At 41.7% G+C, this 22,414-nt stretch overlaps 1 protein-coding gene across 2 annotated transcripts in view; it reads right to left on the bottom strand.

The window, feature by feature from the left end:
• The window catches only part of sipa1l2 (signal-induced proliferation-associated 1 like 2), a 94,260-nt gene that overhangs the window by 38,049 nt on the left and 33,797 nt on the right, over positions 1 to 22,414 (bottom strand). For both annotated transcript variants that reach the window (XM_083766119.1, XM_083766120.1), the window contains exons 3-10: positions 11,643 to 13,280; positions 9,243 to 9,370; positions 8,193 to 8,381; positions 4,837 to 5,011; positions 3,801 to 3,904; positions 1,546 to 1,703; positions 688 to 874; positions 173 to 568 (exon numbers count right to left, since the gene is read on the bottom strand). In XM_083766119.1, the coding sequence (XP_083622245.1) occupies positions 173 to 568; positions 688 to 874; positions 1,546 to 1,703; positions 3,801 to 3,904; positions 4,837 to 5,011; positions 8,193 to 8,381; positions 9,243 to 9,370; positions 11,643 to 13,002 (2,697 nt within the window). In that variant the 5' untranslated portion in view covers positions 13,003 to 13,280. The remainder of the gene's footprint in view (positions 1 to 172; positions 569 to 687; positions 875 to 1,545; positions 1,704 to 3,800; positions 3,905 to 4,836; positions 5,012 to 8,192; positions 8,382 to 9,242; positions 9,371 to 11,642; positions 13,281 to 22,414) is intronic.

Below are 22,414 nucleotides of genomic sequence, written 5' to 3'. Positions count from 1 at the left end.
AAATTAAGTGTACACTGATCCAGTATGGCATCTACACTGCCATGAGTGCCGTGAGATGATTCACTAAATTAAGTTAAAGAATATGGGTTATGTTAAAGAAAAGCATTTGAATATCGTCTAACTATTCTTTATTCAGCGTTCTGGTGCCAGGGACCAACCACAACCCTCTTACCTCTAGCCTCTGCATGATTTCCTTGCCGTCCTCCCAGCATCCCTCCTGGGTGGAGAACACGACACAGTCCCCTCTCTCATAGAACACCTTCACAGTCCCGGCCATGGCGCTCCATCCAATGAGGTCCCGACAGTAGCAATGGAACAACACCTCTTTGCTAGTCTCTTCTATCAACACCACCAAGTCGTTGGAGATGGCCAGCAGGCAGCCTGTGTCCGCCGAGTGGACGAAGTCCCGGGCCACCACAGCCCAGGACACGGCCCCGCTGCTCTGGAGGTGGGCGTTTCTCCGCGGCCGAGTACGCTCTTTCTTCTTCCCTCCCAGTGTGATGAAACTGAACTTGGCACTAGCAGAGCAGTCCACTGGGGTTGCACTCACAAAGTTCTCTGCCAGGTCCTATGAACGATTATGTGTTATTATAAATTAGTATAAATTCTGAATGAGTTTCAAAAGAAACATGGTAAAAAAAAAAGTGAAGAGCTCAAGTGAAGAGCTCAAGAGAAACAAGAGTATACCTTGAGGTACTCCTGTCGTGTGCGCGTCGCCATGGCACGGAACTTTTCAGACTTGTGTGCAGCATGCTCTCCGTTGATCATCTTAGCCAACAGGAAGTCTCTAAAGGCTGGGGAGTGAGGAAAGATCAACCCCGGTGGGACTGTGGGGCCGAAAACTGGCACATCTTTTGATCTAGTTACAGCAACGCTAAAGAGAGAGAGAGAGAGAGAGAGAAATAATGATGATAATGACATTTTACATTATTTTGTATTTTTAACTGATATAGTACATACAAATGACTTCTGATGAGTCAGCAGGAATTCGGGAGGTCAATCTCATGTGGCTAACTGGTTCATTTTGGCCAATCATGGGAATGTTTGGTTATGTCCACTCTGTTATCCTAATAGCCAGAATAACACACCGGATTACCCAATAAATATGATGATTATTATTATTGTTAAATTAATATATTTATACGAGTCTGATATGCTGAGTATGCATGTCCTTTTACAACCTGCACTGCTTCACACTCATTTGGTTACAAACCCTAACCAACCTTACTCTGTACAATCACATTCTTGTGTTGTTGGCCACTGGAGAACTTGGGGTTTTCTAAATTGTGCTGATGGGCAGCTCGACATTAATATTTTTAGAAAAATGTAGTGTTATGCATGCACCGCTCCACCCAGAGGATGCTTGTTGATCCAGGGATTTGATCCTAATTACCTTCAGTCCATGGTTGACGAAATAATAACATTATGTACGAATGGATTATTTATATTACAAGAGACTGGAAGACTGGAATGTGTAGTCTTTACCGCCCAAAATGGAAGACTGCTTTGGATAAACTTTATTCATCTTTTTTCTCATTTACTCACCTGTAGCAGGTGCCGTCTGTACAGGGATTGTGGACTCGAACGATGATGAAGATGTGCTGGAAGTGGGAGCGAATGTTTCTGGGAGTGAAGGGGAGAGCTCCAGGCTCCTGGAAGATGACAGTGACAATGTCGTTGCCGATGTGCCGCTTCCTCAGTAGCTATATAAAGAGAGGAATAAATAAACACAAGGGTCAACGTGTTATTTACAGTGTATTATTTATTTAATCCATTAAATCAGAGCACCCAGCAATTTATAGCAGCAGAGCACATTAGGCGACGGACCAGGCGCTATCCCGGATGTAGCTGAAGTAGCTTGATGTAGCCAAAACACTCCCGAGGCAATAGACAATGGGAGGTATGATTAATTCTAACGTGAGAAGCGACGGGACCGCGATGGGCTGTCCAACACATAATCTTTGCTTAGAATTGGACGGAATGATTTAGATCAAGAATTATTCACGTTTTAAGATTTTCGGTCTCATCTGCTAAAATGGGGGGTGACATTTTCGATGACGTCCCACCGGAAAGAAACATCGAATGTTGCGCAACAGACGATGAGATGAGATTGGTGAGATTGGTTTTGATCAATAAATCTCCGTCCTTTTATCAATCTCCGTCCTGAGCACTGGGCGTTACTAATCGATTGAACGGAGAACTCCGTCCTTGCCGCTCGGGGTGTTAACTACTTGACAATTAAAATGGATGCAATTTCTATACATTTTGTCCTGATCAGTGGACCATAGCTTTTGGTCCCATGCACTGCTCACAACATCTCATCTCCAAATGAAACCATTCATGTGTGTCATGCTGCCCGAATGTATAAGCTTGTGAAATAACGAAAGAATTCCCGTAGTGGTTAGACTAGACTAGAGCATACAGTATGCCTTTCATGTGGAAGGTTGTGTGTTCGAATCCTGCCTGGGGTCGACGTCAGCAAGGGCATGTGGTCGCAACGGCTTCCTAACGCCAAATCAAATGGGCTCAGATCGGAGCCAAATCTCCTGAGGAGGCGCGTCTGAAGCCTGTCCTGGACGGAGTATCCGGACGTAAAAACAAATCCATCCAATTATATAGACTATTATATGGCTTTATATCATGTCCTGTCGTTGCAGTGCGGTACTACTGTATACTATGTGTCATTATGTATGGTCTCACAATGTTACTGGCACCAATATCAAGACATTCCTTTAAATTAATTTAATCTTCCATTTTTTAATGTCTTGATGTGTTCCAGATGAGATGTTGGTCACTAACCTCTGGATCAGAACAGATCAGTAAACAGGATTGAGAGAGGAATATTATGGCTCAATGAGGGATCAAATGCCCAGGGGCCTCCAGAGGATTCATGGCTTATCCCAGACTATCAACCATGATCTAAGTATCCAGCACCAAATCCAAACAAATCCTTCTAATCAACAACACTAAGACATAGGCAACGCATCCGAGCATTCGTTGAGAGCTCAAAGCAAGCAAGGACATTAAATCCTGACCTGCTTTCCAGGGATTCCAGCTATTGACTTAATACTGTAGCCAGAAGGCTATCTCAGATTCGCATACTGTACTACATACAGTACATTCTGTCACTCCAAACAATCCACACCAAGGATCAATTCAAGGCTCTAACACACATTACCATTATTAAACCATTACCGTTCAATCTACACTTTCATTATTAAATATGTCTGAGGTCCCAGGCGGTGGGATCAAATGACACCATTGTTTGGTGGCCTTTCCATTTGAGCTGTGTTTGTGTCTGCTGGTCGCCCTCATCCGGTCCCAGGCGCATAATGAGCGGATCTCACCGGGAGCATTAATTGGCGGTTGCATGCCGAATCGTTGCCACGGCAACATCTCCAGCAATAGAAATTCCAATTAACAACTGACTGAAGAAAGAGGCTGCCTGTGAAATGAGAAGTGCCAGTTCTAATGAGGAGAGGCAGGGAGCGACTAAACGGGGAGAAACCACCAGCAGTTGTTATGATGAAAGAAACAACTAAAGTTAATGATGTACTTTGATTATGGCCGACGTTGGCTGTAGTGACTATTATTTGACTCTCGCAATATTGCCATCCTTGAAGAACGCATGCCTAAGCTGCGGGCCCCTTTAACCATCATGAGGCCCATGTTAACCTCTCCCTCGTCACAAAAGAAGCTTGTATCCAAAACATGACGTGTGTTCAGACTGTGAAAAAAGTCACCACACACACACACACACACACACACACACACACACACACACACACACACACACACACCTGTTGTCGGTTGTTGGGTGTGTAGGGCAGCAGGGTGGAGACGTGGAACATCAGTTCATAGTCCTTATAAGTGGTGTACAGAGAATGGGTACCTGTGGAATCAGCTGGTAGACAAAAAGAAAGCCCGACGTCAGAGACGTCACTTAACATGTACAATGTTCTTTTATTAACCCATTTAGACCCGAGGCCAATTCTAAAAAACGTTTTAGTTTTTCCTGTTTTTTGAAAACGTTCAAATTCGTATTAAAAAAACCGTACAAAAATAGATAATTACGTTGCTACATGTACGACAACAACTAATGAGACACAGAGGTAGCTCCCGGATTGAAAGTTATAACAACATATAGGTTACAACAGGACTAAATAGGTTTAATAAACCCGTTTTGTTTTTCTGCTATCTTGTGCGATAACAGCTAAAATTACGGTACATGTTTGTGCATTAGTGCTACAGGGGTTGTGCAATAACAAGAAGTCATGTGTGTTTTGTTTTAGCTTGTATGTTGTTTTGTGATATAATGCACTGATTGGTTGACACTTTTAATTTCGTTGTACACGTTGCAATGACAAATAAAGATCTATTCTATATTCTATAAGTACCTCTTGGCTGATCTTTATTTAAAGCTCTTTCTTCTTTTTAAAGCGTCAACAACTCAAGGATGAGTAAAAGGTAGTTTATAATCAGTCCTATCCACTTAAACCTTCATTTAGTAAAGTTGAGTAAAGCCTGAGTTGGCTCTGTATTTGGTCTGCTCTTTTTACTCTCTATAGATACCAAATCTCTTAGCGGAAAATAGCTGATCGAGAAGTTCACAACATGTCGCGTTCCAACATATTGCGAGTGAATGTTTCCCCCAAAATAGGGATGCTTGAAAGTGGTTAAATAAAGAGGGGTCTAACGACCTGTACTGGAAACTCACAGATGTCCGAGTGATGAGAGATTCTGTCTGTCTTTCCAAATGAAATTCCTTCATTTTCGTCTACTAAAGAGAATACAGTACATAACATGTGTACAGAACAAACAACGTTTCTTCCTTACTCTTGGTATCCAGTTGGGCTTTGTAGTTGTTGAAGCCCTTCAGGCGGACCCTCTGGCCTAGCAGCTCCATAAACTGCTCCAGAGCTGGACTGGCACTCTCATTGTTGTACATCTCCTCCTCTGTACTCTGAGCAGCTCTGCAGTACAGGATGCCCACCTTATGCTGGAAACTCAGCTGAGGAAAATGAAATAGAAACGGATAAGAGTATGTACTGTACAATTTAGGCATAACATTAGCCACTTAAACCTATACCTTACCTCTGAGGGGTCTATACTTGGGGCCCCTACTATAACTTCCCACTACACCAAAACCCTTAGCCAAAAATAGCCGATCTACAATCTCACAACACGTTGCAACTCAACATAATAGGGACATTAGGGTTCAAGTGGTTGGTAATTTGTCTAAGATGTTTCTACTGTATATAATGTATACACTTTTATTCATTTAGTGATTATCCGTCTACTGTAAAGATACAATTCTTTACAGTACATTCTAACATTGTCCTCTGCTGTCAGTCATTTTCCTGTCTAAAACCATGTATCCAATGCAGTAACGATGTTATTATTTAGTCACTAGCTACTTTTCGTTGGTTAAATGTTTATAATAACCACTTTCAACCTGGCACCCTATAAATTAAGGCATGAATTGATGAAAAAACCCAAAAGATGCAATATGGAGATAAAAGGTTTCTGTCCGACAGCAACAACATACAGTACATACATATAAACTGTATGCAATATGGAATAATGATGTAGTCTCTTGTGATTTAAGTACTTCTCAATGTTGCAGGGATGGATTATTTTGATGTCTTGAGGTTTACAACACTTGTATGTACTATACGGTTACGGTTATACAGTAGAACCTTATCATCACCTTCCTTCCATAACCCATTCTGACCGGGCACCCATTTTGGTGTCAGCATCATGTTATGCTTTAGCTATTGAAAAATAGCAGATCTACAAGCTCATATCGCGCCACCGAGTGGCGCGATACGAGCTTGTATCTGCTATTTTTTTTTTATCGAAGAGCGACTGACATTTTTTTAATCTGATCTCAGGTCAGAATGAGTTAATCAGACCAGTGTGTGTCCAGTGGAAACCTCGTATGAATCTGATCTCAGGTCAGAATGGGATAAAGTGCACTGCCACAGGGTGTCAAATTAGCCTAAAACGCTCTGGTAGCAGCCGGCTAGACACCGTTTGACTTGATAAGGCATTTCATCTCCGGTTATCAATATCCATTACCTGACTCTGTGGGCTGAGAGAGGAGAGCTAAGTGTGTGTGTGTGCTATCAGTCCGACCAGGGGAGTCCGCAGCACAAAGGGAGAGTAATTACATTTCCACTGGCCCCACAGTCAACAGCAAACAGCTGCTCTTGAATTATGTATGAGGCTTGGAAAAGAAAGCTTCAACAAGTGATTCTAACCACCCACCAAGTTATTTAATAACTTGGTGGGTGGTTAGAATCACGTTTTATTTTCACAATGGGATATCCGCCATTTAAAAAAAAAAGAGACTTTAAACCAATGATGGCTCTTTTTGACCATTAGGAGGATGGGATCCACAATATTTTTATTAAGCTATTAATGATGAACATCAAGAGTTTGGTTCCTCAATTATCACCGTTTTAAAGAATGACATCCGACAGGGGGATTGTTAGATAATTTAAGTCACTGGTTGATGATTAAATTGATATATACAGTATGAAGATGACAAACCTTTTGACAAAAGAAATGCCTTCTACCCTGAAGAAGGCATTTTTCTTGTCAATCTTAAAATAAAGTATTTGCATCGTGACTACGAATTGTGTGACCTCTCGTATTTGTTATTAGAGTTCATCTCCTGTGGTCAGCACCTCAACACTATTGTGTTTGTTTGTTCTAAATTGATATATAAAATAAAATAAAATACCTATGCATAAAAATATTATTCTATGTTTAGGAATATCTAGGCCTACATGTTCATGTTTTTTAAGAGGCTTTGTTCAGACGTTATTACATCATCTTGAGTGGACCAGGTTCATCTCTGAGATGTGACATGACAACCCCAACATCACAAAATCAATTTATACAGTAGGACAAAATGTCAATTTCATGTTGATTCTTGGTGGTCACCATCTAACTTGCAGCCAACACTGTCGTGATCAGTGATCACTATGACAACGGTACAAACAGCCATGCATGTACTGGCAATCATTTTTGAATGGGGGTACAGGACCTGTGGCATTAACCCATTCTGACCTGAGATCAGATTCACACGAGGTTTCCACTGGACACACACTGGTCTGATTAAACCCATTCTGACCTGAGATCAGATTCATACGAGGTTTCCGCCGGACACACACTGGTCTGATGAACCCATTCTGACCTGAGATCAGATTCTAAAAATGTCAAAAATATCAGACCTACAAGCTCGTATCGCGCCACTCGGTGGCTCGATATGAGCTTGTAGATCTGCTATTTTTCAATAGCTAAAGCATAACATGATGCTGACACCAAAATGGGTGCCCGTTCAGAATGGGTTAAGGACATGATTCAAGTGAGCACAGCAAAAGAAAGACAGGCTGCATTTGAGACACGACATTACAGCTACCTCATGTTACATTTGAAGCTTTCAGACAATATTCCATATCCACAGGTTCAGTGCCCAGCTCAGTGTGAATATCTTTACGCAGTCCTATACAGTACTGTGAATATCTTTACGCAGTCCTATACAGTACTGTGAATACCTTTACGCAGTCCTATACAGTACTGTGAATATCTTTACGCAGTCATATACTGTACTGTATGTTTGTGCTGATCTATACACAGTATGTCTCTGCTGCAATTTTCAGAGGAAAATTAAGTGATTCTGAATAAGCTATACTAAACAGTACATAAACAAGTACATTGAAAAGAAAATATCCATGTATGATTGTGGCTGAGATTAATGAATGAAATTAAAATAGAAATTGTATTGGCCTCTATATTCTTGGAGGCCACCGTTTTAACCTAATAACAATCGCATTTGTTTCTTCATAGTTCCATCCATCATGCTAATTAATGAAACCGCCAAGGACTTTATTTTATTTCATCACAGCAGGCCAGAAAAAGGACTGATTTATCTCAGCATATAATTGAGTTATATCACTTATTGTTTTTCATCCCCTCTGGAGAAACAGATTGGGCTTATATTACTACCATTACCATTACTTACAGTAAGAAAGGAAAGAAAGTGATTTTTCTCAATGTTGCAGCCAGGGCATTAGGGCCTTTTTCAAACTCCTCATGTCCATGTGTATATACATGTACACAATACGTTACATTTGATTGCCTTTATAGGCAAACACTTTTATAACAGTGATTGGTTCACTCACCCCTTGCTGGTCCAGTTTCAGTAGCTGTTCTGGGACCTTCGGGGAGTGGGTAGCCAGGCGGAGACACTGGATGTTGAGTTCAGGGACCACATACTCCAGCACTTCCTTCAGAGGAAGGCCTCTAGTCGTACCGTGCTTGGAGGTAGAGGGCACAGCGTCCTCTAAGATGGCGCCACGCAGAGTGGTCAGCTGAGAGGAGAAGGAGGTGTCATGGGCTTCATTTAATTAAACATCTGTGATGCTGTGCAAACTCATTACAAAGATAATGATATGTCCCTTGTAATTCACCCTCCCTCCTGAAGGACAATGTGAAAAACCCTGCGTATTCTGGTCCAGAAGGTGTGCAACTAATGATCAGAGGCAAAAGAATAAATACAAGACTAGACACTAAACAACAGGGTAAATCAAATAGTCACCATACAATGCAGAGCCTCAAGTACATGATGTGCACCGATTTGCGTGTACCGATTGCGTGAAAAAGGTTTTTAGCAAAAATCGGCCTCTTGGTGGCACTACAATGTGAAAATTGGGGCAGAGGTTCTGTTCTGGCATGTGTGCAGTTTCAAGTCAATCAGCCAAGGGTGCCAGAGATTAGCTGTACAAAGACAGACGGACAATCGGACACTTCCAAAATCCCTGGCTTCCTGAGTTATTAAATGAACAATGTGTGTGCTGTCGAGTTCAATCACTGCACATCTGGACAAACATTTGCTATTAAAGCTGGAACCAAATGGATTCTGTTCATTTTTATACCTTCAGTGGGGATTTCATGCCATTCCTAATTCACTGATATGGAAGATATTCCAGAAGCTAAAGTGTTTCTTTCTGTGTCCTTTGGTTCAGAACCAAACTGACAACCAGAGACACCTTTCTCTTTGTCTATCATTATTATTATTACATTTATTATTATTAACATTTTTCTGTTTTTCTCCTCTATTTTCCATCTATTGCATTTGGATCTCCCATCTTCTATTGCATGTTTGTCCTTACTACTGTGACAACCAATTTTCAAATACAGTTGGTCTTCTCTTCTAAAAGTGATCTTCTTACCTCACTGGTTCTGAAGATGAGCCGGTAGTTATACTGTGACCCATCCTTGCCTTCCTCCAGCTTCTCCCTGCGGATGCTGAGTGACACCGGACCCAGGTTCTCATCAATACCAAAATAATTCTGGTGCTCTGATGGAAACAGGAGAAATCTAGTTATAGATACAACCGATTATTTGTCCTTCTTGCTGCAAGTATTACTTGGATGCCAAACAACTATAGGGCAATGACTGATTTATACTTGCTTGTGTGTCAAGCGCACAGATAATATCAGAACGGCAAGCTGTTTGTATTTATTTTTGCAGTTGTGAGCTTGTAGATCTGCTATTTTTGGTGTGCAAAATGAAACATGTAGAGGTCTCTTCCTGTGGTTATAGTTGTAAACTAAACATTTCCCTGCATTTATCTCAAATTACTTTGAACAGAGATGACGGTAGACATTCACACTATGGTAAAACATATCAATAAATCCATGTGTGGATGGATCTAGTTCCATGTAGCTACGTATCGTGTACCAGTCAATGAGCGTACTGACGTCAGGGACATACTGTAATATAGATATATCAATACAGACACTGACACCAGGTATCAGGACTATGCCAGGCTGCAATATCGCATCAGTATCTTTTTTCCACTCTTGGAGGATGTTCGATCCATCTAATGGAGAATAAAATTGATTGTAGAACAAAAAGGTTTTGTTCAATGACCACAAAATAATGTAGGTCAATATAATGAGATAAAAGCGCTGTAGACACACTTTTAAAATGTGTGCGTACGTGCGCACAGGACCACACGTCACCAATACATAACACAGCACATCACAGCAAAACATATTATAAAACTAACATCGCCCTCCCCCACCTGGGGGAAGAGGCCCCCCACCAAGGCAATGCTCCCCCCAACCTGAAAGTCAAGTACATTTTATTTTAGCACCAAATCAAAACAGAAGTTTTTATTCAAAAATGTGTATCCAACTTGAGAATCCTACTTTGTGAAAGACTTCACAAAGTACTTCAATGGACTTCAATGGTGAAAAGTAAACATACCGGTAATTAATTTGTTCAAGTACACAATAATGACCATTATGTATTTCCTAGAACAAAATGTAATTTTATGTTTTTATTTTATGTTTTTATGTTTATATTTTAAAGATTTTGTTCATGCATTTAATGCTTTACTTTAGAAATAGTCAGTGTCGACTCGAGAGACATGAAAGCAAGGACTATGTTATTATAATATAATAAAAACTGGCCAAACATTGGCCAAATCTTCAAATATATAATGGCGTATTTATCTGTGGTAGCTAGTGTCCTTACTGTATAAAGTTTTATATTATAAAACTTTATACAGTAAGGACACTAGCTAGATTATAGCTAGAAAGTCCCACCAGAAGGCTAGAAGAAGGCTTTATTAGTCTTTTCAGTTTGAGCTGCAGTGGCAATCATTTATAATTATTGCTGTGCATTGGTGTTATCATGACTGCTGCTGAGTGGCTGTTTAGCTATAAAGTTGTAAGCAAAATCTAAGTATATTATGTAGAAGATTCTACCCAAACTGCCTTGATGTACCATGAATGCCAACATTGTAGGCAAACTAGCCATTATAGTACCCCAAACCCTGGCAGATTCAGTGGAATGCCCTACTAATTGAGCTGCATTAGGAATGCAGCCCCAAACTTTGGCAGTGTCATTCTCAAGCTCTAGCCATTGGTCTAAATGCATAAAATAACCATATTACTTATTCATTTACCAATGAATAAAGAATATGAGGCACAATGTTTTATCTGACTGGAGATTAAAGTTACTGAGGCTGAAAACAGATGATAAAAATTCCTTTCCAGTGGCTTTAAGCACATGCATGCCTGAAGTTATTTTCTTGACCTCTGTCTTCAGATTTAAGTGGGATTACAATATGGTTAGTGTGTGAATACATTACAACTTGTGTATATATATTTTTTTTAAGATATATTTTTGCGGCTTACGCCTTTTATTGGTTTTTGAAGGGACAGACAGTAGGCTGACAGGAAACGGGAGAGATGGGGGGATGACATGCAGTAAAGGCCGTGTCGGGCTCGGGAGTCGAACCCGCGGCACACTGCGACTGGATTACCAGTCGGGTGCCCAGACGGTTACGCCACCGCCTGGGCACAACTTGTGTATTTTCTTAAGAAACCTTTTGTTGTGCAAAATGTTTCACTTTGTGAAACAGTTGTCAAAATGTGTCTGCAGTGTATAACTGTCTTTGTAAAACCGTGTAGAATTCTACAAATGAATTGTATTTCTCAACTCATGCATATAGCATGCCAACGCAGTATGATCATTTGAGTAGTAGAATGCAAGTAATAATCACATGAATTGAAAAAACTAAACTAAAGAGTAACTTTTGTCAAAACAGTATTTCTTACCTTTATTGTAGAAGTACTTCTGGTAGTAGTATGACCCTTGGTCAACATGCTCTATGGTGTAGCGCTTCATCACATCCCTCGAGAATGCTTGGCTTTCCCTCGGCACCTCCAGCACAGACACCCCCGCATTGGTGCACCGGCTGCTGAGTGTGGACTCGATAGAATAACCTTCACCCCCACTCCCATAGGGGGCACTGTTGGATCTGCATAAGACCAGTTTTCTCTCGCCTTCTCCTCCGGTCTCGTTGCGAAAGAACGGGCAGTTGAGCACCAGGTTGTTGCTCTTCCCGTCCCCCTCGTCTGCGTCCATGCTCGCTTTGAGTCCGAGGTCCTCGCAACTTCCTATTGGGGATTCAAAAATGGGCATAATGGGGTCAACCCCCATCCCACCTAAAGACACCTGGCACTGGGAGGCGGCGGACGCCCCTGTGGTCGTGTTCTTCCTCCGTGCAAGGTTAGCGCGGTTAACAACGGCCTCGCTGATGTTAAAAAGTACACTCTGCACATCATAGTGGGAGAAACACTTCTGGAACGTCAGTGCTCTCCCACCAAATTTCAACTCCTCTGGGTCCACATAGTCCCCGTCACTGTTTTTACTCCTCAACCTCCGGAAGATGGATGTCTCCGTTTTCTCACCCGACTTTGTCCTCTGGAGAAAGGCGCGTTCCCTCTCCCGACTGTAGAAGAGAGAGCTGTCCACGTAATCATAGCCGGGGATGCAGACAATGTCACCCCGCGCAATCTGTGCAGCGGTCTGCAGGCTCGACGAGAGAGGCGGCGCATTGAAGCGCAGGAGTTCGGGGTAATTCTGCTGCTGCGGCGGTGCGCTAGGCTGCTCCACCGGGTCAGGCTGGTAGGCCTGCACAGTCGCTGTGAAGCCCTCACTGGACAAACCCTGGCACTCCAGGGACGAGGCGCTTCCATACTCACGGCGCAAAGTAGCTCCCGTGTTGGGATTGATAGAGGTGTGATCCATATCCTCTGCACCAATGTCACTGAGCGTCACCTCGCTGTTACTGCGCTTGAACCTCGACATACCCCTCATGGTAGAGTGGCTCAGGAGGTCACAAATCGGGTATCTGGTTTCCGTGAATTCTGAGCCATCCAACATTTCCTGGCTCTTCTTGAGCAGGGCAGCGGTAGCAGCAGGATTAGGAGGTCCATTGGGGAAGCTTGGTATCAGGCTGTCATATCTCATAGGAGGACGCACCTCCCAGCCGTCCTTCCGCTGAGGCCACTCTGAAACTCTTGCCCGAACGCCCATCTTGGGCCTAGCGGGTGCTCCCTGGACACTGGCAGTAGGCGGTCCCATGCTCTTTAGACCTCTAAGTTTCTTATTGAACAGGTTTTCGGACTGCATCAGGCAAACTACAGCCTGTTGATTATCTGGCGACACAGTTTAGTTATGGGATGTCCTCAGATTTTTGGGGGCTAGGTTTGTTCATACCCTGTGGGCACTCGGCACGTCCCAGCCCTGAATTTCATGACTCCAGTTACATCTCTGGTGGTTGCACAATTAAGAAACAGGAAAATACTTCATAAGGTCCATACTCCATTGAAGGCCAATAGGTGAACTACAGTGTTCCTCTCTGGTTGGTGCTTAGTAAAGCCACGCTGGGGTCTTCTGTGGACACCAATCTGGCGAGAGACAAAACAAACAAGCAACTTTAGTGAAAAGTGCAGAGCAATTTAGAATTTAACATACTTATTAGATTTTTCGAATATTCATGGCAGTCTCCAAATTCGATTTAAATAGAAGAAAAAAAATCTATATATTTTTTTTCTTCTTTTTTTAACAGCCAAAAAAAGCTATTAGCGGCAAATACTACTATACAGTCAATCGCCATTGATTTATTGTCAAAAGTAACTATGAGGATTGAAGCTGTACAAGATCTCCACAAAATGTACTCATCAAAACTAGTTTTGATGAGTGCTGTCCATCAAAGCATGGACAGCACTCAACAGGTAATGTTATGTGACCGAGTATAATATAAAATATATACTACAGTAACTTAAAGGTTTTATAGGAATATTCGAAATATATTCGCAAGGGCTGTAGAATATTCAAATCTGACTTTTATCCGTTTCTGGCATCCCTAATATAAAGGTGTTAGTAATGCCAATGGTTGCAGCCATGCAAAGCTGTTGGTACTGCAGACAGCATGTTTGTTCATTATATTTAAAAAGCTTGAAACAAAATAGGAATGAGACAGCAAACTCATAAAATCTCTGACCAGCCGTTTGAGAGCAAACAAATCATGAAGACTTGGCACTTCCTCGATTTATCATGATTTGTAAACCATTCCTGCCTGAAGATGGATAGTAGCAAAGAATATTGGTGAGTTTTACTTTCACCAAGTATACATTTTGTCTGAGAGGAGAGCACATTTTGAAGTGTTATTTCATAAAACTTCCTAAATGACCCTGTTTGAGGAGTGTACCGTAGTTTATTTTGTTCAATAGAGAACCCAAAGAATGCCCTGTAACGAAGTGGTCCTCCGTTACTGATATTTGGCACATTTAAGTATTTATATTTGCACACAAAGGAAGAGTCATGAGTTGAACTTGTTTATTGAGAGTATTGTGAACATGAAAATGTAATATGAGACTGTGTTATGGGTACTTGAATACTGACTGCTTCTGTTCTGTCTGTTCGGGCAAAAGAGTCCCCAGGCTACCAGAGCACAATTTATTGGTCTGGAATGGACCACAGTGAAATAGCCAGGGGGTGTTTGAGTTATGTATTGGAGCTGCTAATGATAATGGGATATGTGGTTTATCTTGCAATAGTGGGCATAATTGATATTTACTTACCGGTGTAGTGATATAGATTTATAGGCTCATGTGATGTGGGTTATGTGGGGAAGTGTTGCATGTTTAACCGGTAATATGGTAGAGTCTGCACTGATTGTTTCAGCTGCCTATAAAAGGCTGCCACCATGCCCTCAGTGAGAGGGCATGGTGGAGCTGCACACCAACATGCCCCATTTGTTTGCTGCGTGTATCATGCCATTTCCCATGCTGTACAACTTCTTTGGGGAATAAACCATGGTGTGGCTGCCTTTTACATCCTGACTCTGTGCTCATTTCCAGCTGCTTATCGGGCAAACACTACATGCCCAAATCTAAAACTCAATTTTCCCAATTGCAGACATGCCGTTTAGAACTGAAAGTCTCCATATACTGGTTGTTCCAGGTAGTTTCACTTGATCCATGTTACAAGACAAATCAATTTCATTCTTAACCCCATTTAAAAAGATCATAGAGTAAATGTTCTTGATAGAGACATTGAATCCCATCCGTTTACACATAACAAAAAATACCCTAAATGTCCCAAAGTAGAACGACGACTTAAAAGCCAAGAATTCATGAGTGATTTTACTAACCTCTCTCTCATACAAAGAGCTTAATTACATAAAAGGAGATCAACCATTTGAACACTGTCATCTACACAATGATTGTTGTGGATATAAAAAAGTAGAATGCAGCGTGGAATATTATTGAGGTTATTAAATTGAAAATGCCAATATCTCATTATAATCTATTTTTTGTATCAATCCATGAGGCACCATCCAACTATATTTTAATTGATAATGTTTTCCACAGAAGCCATTCGGGCTATATCAGTAATGAGTTTGTATTGCTCATTAACGCCTTCATCTGTTGACAAATCTAGGACAAAATGAGTAATAATCTCCACTGTAACACATATTTCAAAATGATATGTGGATGCAGATTGCACAGCATAACAAGTTATCACAGTTCTATTTTTTTTTTTAAGGAAAGAAAAACAAAACAACCAACCACGTAAAAGCATTGATCTGCCCAAGGAAACGACAGACAAGGTTATGGCCATTTTACAAATACATGTATTTTCTGTGTCAAGTCCCCCCTCACCCAGCCAAACTTTTTGTTTGACCCATAATCCATAAAGACAGAGATTAGAACCGTTGGACTTTATGCCTCCAATCAATCAGCTCTCTCTGGCTGACTGGGCCTGTTTCCAAGCAGAGTGTGTATGTGTGTGTCTCTGTGTGTGTATAGTGTGTTTAGCGGTATGCAATCGTGCATTCTAAGCACTAGGGGACTATTCCAACACCCTACATGGGTAGCACCCGTGCTAACCTGGCAACCACCGCCACTGGCACCAGCCACCATTTGTACAGGCATTAAAGAAATGGACTCCGTCCATTTTCTCCGTTTGGGTTTTCCTTTGTCTTGTTAGGCCTGATTTATACTTTGTTGCGTGCAGGAGTCTCGCACAGAAAACAGCAGATCTACAAGCTCACTTTTAGATCTGCTGTTTGACACCTGCATTTTTCATGTGAGACGAAGCACAACCAAGTATAAATCAACTTTAATCTAGAATCTCTTACATTCCAGTTGCACAGAGCAACTGATTCATTTAGGCATTTAGCAGACGCTCTTAATCCAGAGCGATTTACATTAAGCAAGAACAAAAAAGCATGGGAATACATCACATAAAAAGATTTATCATGAAACATGCGTAAGCTAAGAAAGTAACAGTGGAATATCTATATAATGAAACTATACATATAAACTATACATCAATACTACTATGCTATACATATGTAATGACGTGCTATGACTACATACAATGCAATTATAGTGCTGTCTACATAAGTCTGTATCAAATGCTATCTAAGTCTACATAAATGCTATCTAAGGGGGTGGGGTAAGTGCTATGGGCCATGATGGAGTCTGAAAAGGTGGGTTTTCAGACTATGGCAGAAGATTGGGAGTGATGCTGCAGTTCTGACTGCAATGGGAAGTGCATTCCACAGTTTTGGAGCCAGAAGGGAGAAGAGTTTGGGACGTGTGGAGCGTTGTCCACTTGTCCCGGCGTTTTTAGTGAGGGTACTTCCAGCTTCCCTGCGTTGGCTGAGTGCGCGGGAGGGTTTGTAGGGTTCGATCATACTTGCAAGATATGTGGGAGCCATACCTTTGGTTGCTTTGAATGCCAGCATCAGAGTTTTGTATTCTGTGCGGGCAGCGACCGGGAGCCAGTGGAGGGAGCGGAGCAGGGGGAAGACATGTGAGAATTTTGGCTGGTTGAAGACCAAGCGAGCTGTGGCATTTTGGATCAGCTGGAGAGGCTTAAGTGCACATGCTGGTAGGCCAGTAAGGAGGGAGTTACAATAGTCGAGTTTTGACAAGACTGTTGTCTGGATTAGGAGCTGGGCTGATTCCTGGGTGAGGAACGGTCTAATTCGTCGTATGTTATAGAGTGTGAACCTACATGATCGAGTGACAGCTGTGATGTGAGTTTTGAACGAGAGCTGACTGTCCAGACAACACCAAGTTTCCTGGCTGTTGGGACAGACGTTACCAGGGCGTTGTCTACGGAAATAGTTAGCTCCCGCATAGGGCAGGACTTAGCTGGAGCATATCCACAGTGAAGATCCAACCCTGTAAAATAGCTTCATTTTAAAAGGAGAATTTCAGACTAGAAGGCTTTCTTACCTTTATTTGTAGTTGTTACGTCCCCACCAAAGAGGTCCAGGTGTTATTTTGTGCAAAAGCGCATTATTGGCTATTTCCCCTACCATAAGCCCTCAATGAATTGCATTGAATTGAATGGGGATATGGGGGGTGTTGTGCTAATTATCTTATTTACATCGCTCAAAAATAAAAAATAATTTGTATATATCCTCTCTTCATAATGTAAATACTAAATAGTATCCCAAGTGGCACACTTTACTACTTATTTCGATGGAAATAAGCGAATTAGCACAAAAACCCAACCCCCATTGATGGCTTATGGTAGGGGAAATAGCCAATAATGCACTTTTGCACAAAATAACACCTGGACCTCTTGGGGACGTAACAACTACAAATAAAGGTAAGTGTTGCGGTTTAAAGGCTGCCACGAGGAGCTAAACATGAGAGTAAAGAGACGCTTGTATGACGCACACGCAATGACCATTCATTCAGTCACCACACAAACGATACAACTGTTCCCAGGCTTGTAGCTATATCTAAACGTGGATGTTAAGATGATAAGGTGCGTTAGACACGGGCAACAGAAAATGTCTTCTCCCACGCTCACCTCCTCTCTCTGTCCAACTTCCCTCACCCAAGTGACAGGTAAACGCCATGGAAGTAGAGTGGCAGCGCCCCACCCCCGGTGACACGCCCACTACCTGTGCAGTGCCAATTAAAGTGACATACCTTACGTCAATCATAATAGCACATTAGAATGCAAACACATTACGGCTCCTACAGTAAGAAAACCTAGTATGGAATTCTCCTTTAACTCCTTCGCGGGAGGATTTGTGTTATCTATAGTTATCTATCTATACTATAATTCACAGAATCTCAGTGTGTCATCCATAAATGTGTCCCTGGCATAACTTGGAATGCGTCCGACCATGAATATTTGTATCTGTCAGCCGGCAGGTCTGAGAAAGACGCAGACATTTTGTGTTTGGTAGATTGTGCATATTCTTTTTTTCTTCTGTACCACTGCCAGAGGTGGAATTTCTTCTAGGGAACAAGAGAGACGTGAGATTGAACTGAGATCACATATACACATTTCACCATGATCGCACGCACAGCACACGCACGGTTCCCTGCCAGAAGGTAGACTGAGATATTGTGGAAGTGTGGGCTTGTATGACAGACTAGGCTGCTAGTATTCATGCATGTCAACAGCCTGTATTATTGTATTACCACAAACTGCATACCTGGCGTGGGTAAATAGGGCATGTGAGAACACCTCTCCTACAGCTTATGCCGGCAACTTATGTTAATTTCCCGAAAATGTAACAGTATCCACTGTCCATATCTGAACATAGCTTAAGACGATTGCCCCGACCGGACTGACAATATAGCAATTCAGTGCATGCATGTAGAAAGAATATATATATTCTTTTTTTCTACATGCTGCATACTGCATTGCTATATTTTCAGTCAATGAAATAAATGTGACCTTGTTGTGGTCCAAATGTACTGTATAGCAGTGTTTCCCAACCTATGTGCCGCGGCACTTTAGTGTGCCGTTTGAAATGGCAAGGTGTGCCGTTAGATTTGAGCGAAAGTAGCCCCGACCCTCCACCGTCCATTGTTGCGTCGTTGTTGTTGCCCAACGTCCATTCGGTTCAACGACCCTCGGCCATAGAAATGTTAATGCTAATGTATGTACTGTATGGCTTACGACGGCACCGCCAGCGTCAGCCTCTCGCCTCTCTAGGTTAGGACAAAGCTGTTCCTTGGAGTGGTTGCACCACTCAAAAAAAAGGTTAGGAAACACTGTTGTATAGTATGACAGTATTTTGAAATATACCACAGGACTGCACTGATCACTCTGCAGAAAACAAACCCATGGTCCATAATGCATAATTCAAGTGATTTCATGCATCTCTTCACACTCGGCATAAGTTCTCATCATGTTCAACTGCTCCAATGCAGTCCTGACGCGAACACTAACCAGGGCCCCATTGCAGCTGCAACCATATGTCATGTTGCTGCCCGAGGGTTGAATATGTGTATGTGGAGTCAAAGAGTGACATGCATACTATACCATATATTGTATTTCTTTTGCTGTCCCTGCGCTGCATGTGACACATTGTTGTCCTTGTACCATTTGTGCGTCCATGTACTTTATTATTACGCGTCATTGGTTGTCAATAGATCTCTGCAAAAAATGTCCCCAAGACAAGAATTTATACTCGACTATACGTTATTCTGAACGAGGTATGATTAAGTCACAATGGGGTCAATTGTTCGGGGTGGGGGTGGGGCGGGTGTTTATACAAGAAGTTGACATCTTTGGAGCTGAAGGTTTGTAGTGTTGTTGCCACCTCAACATTTGCTTTATAGCTAACCAAGAACAAATAAAAGCTGAAGCAATATGACATGGGGGGGGGGGGGGGCAACGGCATGAATGCTGAAACATACTGTGACAGTTTTGTTATTTTATGCACAATGCTGGCTGCATTAACCAAAGAGATGACACGCCCTTGTTTGTGCAAACTGTAAATGTTTCAAACAACCATTCAGCTGAACAAATAACAGAATAACTGATCTCCACTTCAACTGGGATGGGAAAGATTGGCCTATTAGGAATAGGAGGTTCAATGTTCTTTATTTTGTTACATCTTGGGAGTAGCATTTGTGGTTCAAATGAAATCACCATAGAGGTGGGCGGCAAATTTGTTCTTCATCGTATGACTGTGTTACTAGTATTTTCAACTGATTTCCGACACTCTGTCTTGCAACTAGTATAAATTAGACTCAACATTAATGCACTAGCTACAGTTTATCTGCTTGTTATGATGAAGGCTATCTAGTCCCATACATGCTGTCAGTGTCTTGCTGACTGTGTGCGTCAGAGCTCCTCTGGGGCTTTGGCGAGAATCATGCATTGAGTTTCAGAACTGCCAATAGTGCCTTATGCAATCAATGCAATCTGTACCAGTTCTTCTCCCCCAGGAATTATTATTCCTGGGGGAATTATTATTATTATTATTACAGCCAGCAAAATATTATTACTTATTCACTTGTTCATTCATACATTTTTGTAGTTAAAAACTGGAATATAAACAAGGAATCACAGTTATGTCTTCCATATATATTCTAGGCTAGTGATTGATTATTATGCATCCTACTGTATATTGTGTTGGTTTTAATTCTACCAAGGTGAAGCCAAAGGCATGTGCCTTTGGCTATTCTAATCCTTACTTGTCAGGCTGAGACTGAGAGCGTGTCTCTGTTCTCTGGCTGTTCCCTGTTGGCTCCCATCAGCTGTTCAAATAAATCACCGCCAAGACACCAGCAGAAGCTCCTCTCCTGTTGCCGGGAACAGCCCCGGCAAGCCAAGAGCTCCCAGCTGAGCAGGAGGCGGTACACATCATGGGAGGTTTGAGGTGTGTTTACACCAGATAAGCTCCTGAAACCTCCAGGAAGAGGATAGGTGGGCACCTTGGACATCTGGGCACCTCAAAGTAATATTGGCTATTTTGTCCAAATCCAATATTTTAAAAAATGGTCTCAAATAATGTAAATTAAGATTATAAATTACTACAATTATTTCTATCACAATTAATCGTCAACAGAAATGTCATGATTGTGACAGCCATACAGCCACGCACAGCAGCAATAAATGATGAATTAAACCACCAATATACAGTTTGCCTAATTTCTGTTCAAAGTTCAACTAGGGTATCAATGGCCCAGACAGTGAGAAAGTAGATCAACCGTCTGGGCTCCTAGGCTGCCAAGCCAGCCGGACAGAGTGCCGCGGGTTCCACTCCCGAGCCCGACGGCCTTTGTCGCATGTCACTCCCCATCTCTCTCCCCCTTTCCTGTCTGACAACTGTTCAACGTCAATAAAGGCATAAAAAGCCCCAAAACAAATCTTAAAAAAAAAGAAAAAAGAAAGGGGTATCAATGCAGCATTTCTCACAAATAAGATACTTAAATTGGCCATTTAAAGTCAAATGTATGGTTCAATGCAGTGGAAAAGTGCCATAGTACACGCTAAAAGATTATGTATATTATTCACCTGAAAATGTGTTGACCGAACACATTCTCCTGTCATTCTTTTATCATACAGGAGTACTTGGTTCATCTATTAGAACTGATGCCCACTCTGCTGTTAATGTCCCACTGGATAAAAGCTGATCTAACTGTAGTAAGAGTGAAAACTACTACCCATACAGTCGCCGACAGTAGTAGGAACATTTGAATGTTCAAATGTTTCCTGTTGTGTGTATTTGTGTGTGTCATTAGTTTGTCCCACCATCGGAGTCTTTTGGCTGGAAAACACTCTCAGACTCACACCTTTCTCCCGTTCCTTAAAATAACTCATTTTCATCAAGCCCAGCAATCCAATTAAATGTCACACACACACACACACACACACACACACACACACACACACACACACACACACACACACACACACACACTTACTTTTGGGCAGCAGTAATTCTAGACTTCCAGCCATATGGCTCACAGCAACATCAGTGTTTCAGAAGGGAATTTTAACAGTTATTTTAACAGACGGGTTAACTCAGGGCAACGCGTTTACAAGTAAGGCCTGGGGGAGGAGCACGTTGAGCAGTGTGTGTGTGTGTGTGGGGGGGGGGGGGGGGGGGTAGAGGTGTGAGGGCGAGAAGAGAGGTGAGCTGGAGTGTTAGCAGGGGAGGCACAAAGAAGAGGTGAGCAGTGGTGGGGAAAAGTACACATTTCTTACTCAAGTAAAAGTATCAATACTGCAATGAAGAAAGAAATACAAGTAAAAGTTCGGAAATTCGAAAATTTGTTGAGTAAAAGTACCAAATGTAAAATTATGCAGAATATCACGTTTCACAAGTTATTATAATGTATAATGTTATTATGTTTGTATACATTTGTTTTAAAAAATAGTTTGAAAATAGCAGATCTACAAGCACACAACTCTTGTAATTCTTGAGTAACTTGAGTAATTCGTCCAAATAAACAGATATAATGACAATAGCGTACTAGAGAATGCAGATCGGCCAATGTCAAAGTTTAAAAAGAGCTAAAGTGGTTAATGTATGTTTTGTGATAATAATCAAAATCTACAAAGTAACTACCGTACTACCTAGTGTTCAAATAATTGTAGTGGAGTAAAAGTACAATATTTGCCTCTGAGCTGCAATGGTGTAGACGTAAAATAATTGAAAATTGGAAATACCTAAAAATAAAAGTACCATAAAATAGTACTTAAGTACAGTACTTGAGTACTTGTTGAAATCTACTCAAGTGCAAGAAGCACTACACAA

Source organism: Protomyctophum parallelum, assembly GCF_964188405.1.
Source record: "Protomyctophum parallelum genome assembly, chromosome: 5".
NCBI lineage: Eukaryota > Metazoa > Chordata > Actinopteri > Myctophiformes > Myctophidae > Protomyctophum > Protomyctophum parallelum.
Note: the sequence above shows the minus strand (reverse complement) of the source record. Positions and strands in the feature narration are given on the sequence as shown.